At 34.4% G+C, this 9114-nt stretch overlaps 1 protein-coding gene across 1 annotated transcript in view; it reads right to left on the bottom strand.

Moving 5' to 3' along the window:
• LOC107715050 (ankyrin repeat and MYND domain-containing protein 1-like) overlaps positions 1 to 9114 on the bottom strand; it is a 20422-nt gene that overhangs the window by 2419 nt on the left and 8889 nt on the right. The window contains exons 8-16 of the mRNA XM_016521093.1: positions 7632 to 7803; positions 7268 to 7408; positions 7049 to 7189; positions 6488 to 6595; positions 6148 to 6279; positions 4536 to 4649; positions 4275 to 4425; positions 1552 to 1672; positions 1316 to 1470 (exon numbers count right to left, since the gene is read on the bottom strand). Coding sequence (XP_016376579.1) covers positions 1316 to 1470; positions 1552 to 1672; positions 4275 to 4425; positions 4536 to 4649; positions 6148 to 6279; positions 6488 to 6595; positions 7049 to 7189; positions 7268 to 7408; positions 7632 to 7803 — 1235 coding nt within the window. The remainder of the gene's footprint in view (positions 1 to 1315; positions 1471 to 1551; positions 1673 to 4274; positions 4426 to 4535; positions 4650 to 6147; positions 6280 to 6487; positions 6596 to 7048; positions 7190 to 7267; positions 7409 to 7631; positions 7804 to 9114) is intronic.

Raw genomic sequence — 9114 nt, forward strand, 5'->3', positions numbered from 1 at the left:
ATAGTTTGGTGGCCATAAAGAATTGTTTGGACCTACATTTTATGTCTAAACATTAGCTAGACAAATCCTCCAGAGAAAAGCACACTGTGAACACCCTAAATATACAGCAATCAGGTTCTGCCAGGTTCCTCGATGCCCTGCTGAACCTTCTGCGTGATTCTCCAGCACTCAGATCTGGCCTCATGTGTTCTAGAAGTGTGGCCTTTATCTCAAAAACACTTCTGAAATAACACTGTTGTTACTGGAGACTAGATCTTGACTCAGTATATTCTCACAGGAACGGACCGCTGCAGGACGGAGTCATTTCTCATTTCATACTTTAAATCCCATAAGATCTTCTGTCTGCTTTAAAAACAAATCCTCCGCTCACACACTACACAACTGATTTTCAGAGTCTGTGTCATATATACAAAGCATACAAAGAATATATACAGAAGCATACAAAGCTTCTGTGTGATTTAAAGATAATACAATGCAGCAAAAGTAAAGTAATTTATTTGTTTACATTTATTAATTAAGGCACATTTCATGGCAGAAAGTTTAATGGCTGGATTGTTTTTTGTTCTTTTTTAACTAAGCAAAATTTCTAAAATGTATTAAAATTGATAAATGAAGAGACACTCTGCCAACCAAAAGTTTGAAATAATAACGATATTCTTAATGTTTTTGAAAGAAGTGTCTTACGCTCAACGAGGTTGCATTTATTTAAACAAGAATACCGCAAAATGGTAATATTGTAAAATAATATTATATTTTAAAACAACTGTTTTACATTTGAATATATTTAAAATGTAATTTATTCCTTTGATGCAAAGTTGAATTTTCAGCATCATTACTCCAGTCTTCAGTGTCACATGATCCTTCAGAAATCATTCTAAAAATGATAATTATTCTAAAATTTTGACGTGTAGTGTCAATATTTACCCACAAGGTTATAAAAATAATAATACAAAAATATTAAAATACATTTTAAAGAACATATATAAAATGTATTCTCTAAAAACAATTATCTTATGCAACTGACCTTGTTTCAAGGATTCATTTTTATGGCTTTAATTAATTACAGGTAAATCATTTTTATTTACAGAATTATTTCCTAATTTTCAGAATTACTTATGCACATTCTGCCACTCAAACAATCATGCAAGACTACATCAATAATTTATTTTTTCTTTTAAAAAATGATTGTCTTACGCAATTTACATGCGTCTTGTTCCAAGTATGTTTTATACTGGAAAACAAGAGCAAAGTCAAGTTCACTAAGTAAGGTGCTTTGGGTAGGTGTATTAAAAGTCGGTTGAGACTTAGTACCAACCTGGCGCACGGACACACTCGTCTCTGTGGCGCTCGTCCCACGCTTTGGTTTTGCAGGTCTTGCTACAGTAGAAGACCTCACGACAGCGGCTACAGGCCGACAGCTGAACACCCACTGAACGGCCGCATTCATAGCAATATTTGAAGCGAGGCTTTCTGAAATCAAAACCACAGACACAGTTAACACAAACAGCAGAAATAACACTTTGGTTCACAACACTGTGTTTTATTAAGTACCTCTGCACTCTCTGACTGATGCGTTTATTAAAGGAAGTCTTGTTGTTCTCCTCAGGAGAGCTCAGCAGACTCGATGTCGCTCCTGATCCAGGATATAGAAGCTTCTCTGTGGGACTGACACCTCAAACAACAGATAAACACACAAACTAGCAACCTGTGATTCGTCAACTGAGTGACACTTGAAGTGAGTTATGTTTGTTAAATACAGATGATGCTGTAATAAGCATAAAAATCAGGCCGGTCTCCAAATAATGTTCTATTAAATCTCTTTATTTTATTAAATTTCTATCATGACAGCTCTCAAAGGGATTGGCATGGTAATGTACATGACAATGTTAAAGGGGTCATATGATGCTGCTAAAAAGAACATTATTTTGTGTATTTGGTGTAATGAAATGTGTTTATGCGTTTTAAATACAGATCTTCTTTATGCACCAAGAGCTTGTAACACTCTAAAGAGAAAGGAAAAAATGAAATCGCATCATATGACCCCTTTAATGTGTTTGGTCTTGGCGGAATAGATCTGCTAACCAACTTGATACTGCCAATACATCCACAACATGCTGCTGTGAGCATGTAAGAAATACTGCTGCTGCAAATATAACATACATGAAATAACCCCCATATAGCTTAATAATAATTAATAATAATTTAATAATTTATGCATTTAGCAGACGTTTTTATCCAAAGCGACTTACAGTGCATTCAGGCTATACATTTTTTACCAGTATGTGTGTTCCCTGGGAATTGAACCCACGACCTTTTGCGCTGCTAACGCAATGAATTATATGAATTATATATATTACATGAATTATCCCGTATAGATCTATACAGGTGGAGCTGGGGGAGGTGGAGGGTTTCTGAAGCGCGGTGCAACTGCTACAACAAACACTGGCCAAGTATTTGAATGTTGAGCAGCGAGCTCATTGGATACAAAAAGAACCAATCAGCTGCTCCATGTGATAATGATGTCATTATGTCAGCCTCTGCAGATACTGCACCCTCTATAGTTTCATGACAGAACTTTGGATATATTTTCACAATAAAATTAATATTTTAATGAATACTATTTATTATTATTACAATTATCATTTTTATATATATTGTAAAATTATTTATTTATAATAATTGCATATTATTATAACATTTTGTTATAATATTTTTATTTAGAATACATTGAATAATTTTAATATGTGTTCCTTAATATATTTAGAATATGATTATGACAGGTATTACTTATTATTTATAATTCAAAATTACACACTATTATAACATTTTGTTAAATCAACCAACAGGAATGCATATTAGGCATATACATTACTTTTATTATTTACAATATAAAGAATAAATTGACACATGCTCAGTAATACATTTAGAATAATAAATAATAATTCTTAATTAAAAATGATGAATTTTTAATAATGATTTTTTTTTTACTTATTATTAATTATTCTGAATTACATACTATTATAACATCTTGTTAAAGGGTTAGTTCACCCAAAAATGATAATTTGTCCATGTTTTATGACGTTCTTCTTTCAGACGAATCCAATTGGAGTTATATTAAATATTGTCCTGGCTCCTCCAAGCGTTAGAATGGGAGTAAGCGGAAGTTACACAAAACTGTTTATATCATTTTAAATATGGATATTTTTTTACAAAAACGCATCGATACGCTACAGGAGGCCTTTATTCACGCCCCGGAGCCATGTGAGGCACGTTTTAGTATGGTTGGATGCGCTTTAGTTTGACTACTTTTAGACTGTTGAACATAAACACCCGCCCATGCCATGGTAAAGCTTGAAAGATCCAGGACAATTTTTTATATAACTCCGATTGGATTCGTCTGAAAGAAAAAAGTCATATACACCTAGGATGCTTTGAGGGTGATATTTTAAATAATTTTTGGGTGAACTAACCCTTTAAATCAACCAACAGGAATGCTTATTACACTTATATTACACATAGTGCTGGGCAACGATTAATCATGATTAATCGCATCCAAAACAAATTTTTTGCGTGTACATAATATGTGATTATACTGTTTATTTAATATGTATATATAAATACATACACATGCATGTATATATTTTAAAATATATATGTTATGTTTATATAATAAATATATGTACTGTATATATAATATATATTATAAGATTATTAATATATATATATACATGTAAATATTTTCAAAATATATACTGTATGTGTGTGTCTTTATATATACATAATAAATATACACAGTATTCACACATATTATATAAACAAAAACTAATTTTGGGTGTGATTAATCGTTGCCCAGAACTAATTATACATCTATATTTTATTTAGAATATATAGAATTATTTATTGTATATTCATTTAGAAAAATCCATCTAAATTATTATATAAATAGAATAAGTATATTTATGATACATTTATTTTAAAAAATTACCTATAAAATCAATTCATAAATAATTTAGGTTGATGTTTCTAAAATATCATTTTTCATTTTAAATACTACTACTACTAATAGTAACAATAATATTAATAATACTGATCTGGTAGATACAAACTTCTCTGTGGGACTGACACCTCAAACAACAGACAAACACACAAATTAGCACCCTGTGATTTCAGTCGATAAGACACAAACTCCTTCCAACGGTTGCAGAAACCCTGATGGCAGTGAGACAAAATCCATAAAGCACTGCGCATTTATAGAAACGATCGGGCAGTCTCACCGAGTACATCTTGGCTCCGTTCCTTCTCCATTCTCATCACCGCCTGTCTCAGCAGATCTCCCATGAGGCCTAGCAACTGCCGGCGGGCGTTATAGGCTTGTCTCTCATGCTTGTTGAGGGCGTGGTACGGGGTGTGGGCCATGCGCTGGTTCTGGTGGGAAAGTGGAACCGGTCTAGTGAGCGGAGCGTAATTGGTTGAAGTGATAAATGAGATTTCAGAAGATCTGGAACACGGAATGAACTGGTGATGAAAAGCTGCACCTGCTGGAATGCGCAGTGCGCATAATCCACGACTGTTCCCACAGCGCACCTGCGGCCCTCGCCCACCACGACAGGCATGAGGATGTCAGCGCCCGCTTTGATCAACTTCTCCAGCTTAACCAAGTGAAACAGAAACAAAGAGCGCAGTGATTAGAAATAACTATATTTATTTTTCTCTATTTACTTGATTGACAAGCCTCTGAGGTGCTAAATTAATCCTAAACGAGAGTCGACTGATAATTCAATCTGATCTTGTGAGGAAAAACATGAATGGGCATATGCTTTCTGCAAAACATTAAATGCATAACATGGCCTAATTCAGGGGTGTCAAACTCAGTTCCTGGAGGGCCGCAGCCCTGCAGAGTTTTGTTCAAACCTGCTCCAATACACAAACCATGTAGTTTTCAAAAAAGTCTGAAAGACGTGATTAGCTGGATCAGGTGTGTTTAACTAGGGTTGGAGCTAAAACTCTGCAGGACTGTGGCCCTCCAGTTGACACCCCTGGCCTAATGTATCAGTGAAATACTTGTTTTATTATTTTGTTTTCTATCTGCAGATAAAATAAAATTAAATAAAATATTCTTTATTTAATTTTTGAAAATAATTTTTTTTCATTATTTCATTATTTTTTCCCAATATTTTTTCTAACCATATTAAAAACACAGGGTGTGACCCTTTTATGTAAAATAGTTAAATTGAATCAATTAAATTCTCATTCCTCATTCTTGATTTGAATTATCATAATAATTCATTTTCAATAAATGTTACAAATACCAAACAGTAATTCCTTAAAGGGCAATTTTAGTCTTTTATTTTGAATTTCACTGACATTTTTGTCACTTTTGGTGCCATTTTTGCCCCAATCTGTTTAATTTCTGACACCATTTCTAGTTTCCAGTTTCTACTGAGTGCCACTTATTTTTAAGTTTTATTTTGATGAATACAGATGATGCTTTAAAAGCTTAATGTACTATTACATCTATTTTATGAAATGTATTTTTACAATAAAATAAAATATATAAATAATTATTTTTACCGTTTAATAATATTATTTATTATTATTACATATATATTTGCATAAAATATCTAGAATAATTTAATATGTTACTTTATATATAAATAGAACACAAATATTTCTTTTTTAAAATAAAAACTACCTTTTAAACCTATTCATTCTATTTAAATAATAATTTAGGATGATTGTTCAAAAGTATTTTGATTTATATTGGTATATTTTTAATTAATATATTAATGTTCAAATATTCCATATATTGCACAAAATTATAAAATAATTGTTTTCATTTATTTTAAATATTATTAATATTATTTTATAATTATTATTATATATTTTTATAGAATATATGGAATAAAATTATTAGTATTATTGTTGTTGTAAAATACATATATACGTATAAATCTGTACTAAATGATTCAGTAAAATCAACAAACATGCATTTCCCCTAAGCCTAACTCAATTTAAATGCATATTTCGACTTTTATTTTGCAATGCATAGTGCAACTACAGATCAACATTGCAGAAACATATTTCACATATGCACAGTCACGTATTTTCCAATGGGACTACGTAGGATAATTAGTTGAAGAAGATCACCAGCTTGACTTGGTTGCGTGGATGTGGCCCACGGTTGTAGCTGATGTTGGCAAGGGCACAGAGAGCGCTGCCCACATGATGAGTGAGAGGAAGATTAGGATCAGTCCCTCCAGCTAGCAGTTCATCCACAGCCTGGGAAAACAGCGTTAATATATACGGCACGTCGATGCAATGCCATAGAGTTCTCACCCTCATCCTTCAGTAATGACTTATTATTCCAAATTCATTCTGTGCCTTTGAATAGACAGGATTTAATTACACTATAAAAGGTGATTCCTTGCAAATAGCAGAACTACAAATGATTCAGTCGGAAGAAGGGATGTCAAAAATGATTACATACAAGGTCGTTGCCGCTTGCGATGGCCAGAGATAAGGGTGAATGGCCACTCCACACATCATTGAGGTTTGATTTATGAGAAAGGAGAAGCGCCACCACATCTCTAGCATTCTGAAAGAAAAATAAGGCTTCTTATTATTATAATTCACAAATAAATTCCAATTCATTTGATTGAATACTCCATTGACAATTGCATTTTATGCATTTCTTGGCGACTTTTCATTTTTAAATATTACTTTATCTATTAATCTATTAGTTTTTAATTAACAGTGTATTTTTTTTAAGATTTAGTTTTGGTGTTTTTTGCTATTATTACGATAGGACAGTGTAGACGAGACAGGAAGCGGCGTGGGAGAGAGAGGGGGGGTGGGATCGGGAAAGGTCCTCGAGGCGGGATTCGAACTCGGGCCATACGTAACGCAACGCCGTCACATGCTGGCACACTGCATTTCAGTTAATAATTATATGGTAATAATAAAATTACATGCAAATTAAAAGCTATAAAATGATTTTAAGTTTTTCTAGGAGTATCATGTTGTTTCAGTGTATATACGGTATTCTTACTGTATAATCGCTGTCTCTTTGGCAAGCCACATGTAGTGGTGTCCTCCCGCCTTCCTGAGGGAATTCAATAAGGGCTTCGCTGAATTTAGCCAGGGGTCCAGAGGCAATGAGATGCTGATTCTTAAAGGGCTCAAATGTGCCCTGAGGGTTTATGTTTCTTTGATTAGAGATATTAAAAATTTGTGATGAAATATATTTATACAAAACGTTTACTCAGACCTTATCAAGCTCATAGAATTCATGTGCATCCTGAGCTTTGACGTCAGGATCTGCCAGGGCGTGCAGGAGGAGCTCTGTGATTTCAGGACCCTCTGCTCCAGATAAACCCGCTGCTATGTGAAGAGGATACAGACCCTTTTGCTGACATGAACACAAAAAGAAGAAATAAAAATGACCAAATAGATGCCTTGCTGTCAATATTTTATTAAAATTTAGTGACATATTTACACATTACTAATATTAATAAAATTAAATATTTGAAGATTCAATTATTATTATTTATTAACTTAATTAACTGGTTGCCAAAAATTAAATTAAATTAAATTAAATTAAATTAAATTAAATTAAACTAAACTAAACGTACCTCTGGAAGTAGAGGTATGTCTGTACGAGCACCACACTCCAATAGAAGACGGACGCCCTTGACATGGGCAGCTTTGATAGCCAGGAAGATGATGGGCATGGGGATGGTAGAGGCATTCGGGTCTGCTCCTCTCTCCAACAGAAGCTTAATTGTAGTCCATCGATTCCTGTGTCTGTCAGACCAGACAATCTCCAATTACAAAGCAACAACTTTCCAAATAATAGCATGACCAAACAATAACATGCCCATCATATTTCATGCCAATTTTTTTAAAATCTCATTCTCATTGCTGAAATGAAAATATATATTAGTGCTGTCAAAATTAGCGCATTAACGCAGGCGATTAATTTTTCCACTTTAGCGGTGTTAAAAATATTTAACACAGTTAACACAGGGGCGGAGCTGGCCACCCCACTCACAGCTTCCGCTTCTGTCTCTTTTTTTCTTGACAAGAATTTCTATTCTTTTCAGACGCGCACTCCACTTTGCCTCAGCAACCAGCGCAAGTCAAACGAGTGCGGAAACGGCACTGATGACGAGGCAGCTTTAGTAGAACAACAGTGAAACGCGGTCAGATGAGATGTTGTCAGGCCATATGTCAGTAAAAACTAATTTTCCTGTCCTGTCAGCCGTTATACTGTGCTCGTAGCGCGTGCTCTTCAATTGCACACACAAATACAGTGGTGCGCTGACTGCGCTCTGTAGCCTGTATCATTTCCTATTAAAGCGTGAATGAAACTACGAGCATGCGTGTCAGATCCGTGTCATGTTCAGCAGCGGTAGCTCTTAAAGTAATAGCAGCCAAATAACTAATAACCCAGCAGCTGTGATGTCTGTTAATCAACGAACAAAAGAAAAAAAGGGGAAATCAATAACTTTTGTAGCTTTAAGGATTCATCCGTATTTAATTTAGAATTTAGTGTTTAATAACTTTATTCAGTTTCTGTATAAGGGCACTAGGGCTTGTCAAAAAAAAATTCGAACTTCGAATATTCGTCGAATTTAAAATAAAAATCCACATTCGAATGCAAAAACGTTGCATTCGAATTTTAGGTGTGCGTTAAGGAGGCAGCCTTATCAGTGACGCATGAGATGCGATGGCGATGTAAGTGTCATTGCATTATAATAGGCTTGTTTGAGATGAGCAAAATTTGCGCAGAACCGATCACTGGTGATCACCGCGAGATGCATGCCGGTTAGAAGTGTCCGAGTTACGTCCGACTTGATCTGATGTCATGCTGACGTGTGCCAAAAAACTCTTGCGACAGTGAGGCGGCTGTGTCGGATTGTGCAGTTGAGCGCAGTTGCTCTCCACCGACTGCGCTGATCAAAAGTATGATGGGAAATGACTGACTGACGACACAGCTTAATGCTCATTGGTTCAGACAACCGTGATGGTGCGTTCTCTTCTAAAATATTTTATTTTTTATCTGATTTCATGTGATTATGTATTTAAATTATGCATGAATGTTCCCAAACACTA

The sequence above is a fragment of the Sinocyclocheilus rhinocerous genome, unplaced genomic scaffold (genome assembly GCF_001515625.1).
Source record: "Sinocyclocheilus rhinocerous isolate Xijiao unplaced genomic scaffold, SAMN03320098_v1.1 scaffold509, whole genome shotgun sequence".
Lineage (NCBI taxonomy): Eukaryota > Metazoa > Chordata > Actinopteri > Cypriniformes > Cyprinidae > Sinocyclocheilus > Sinocyclocheilus rhinocerous.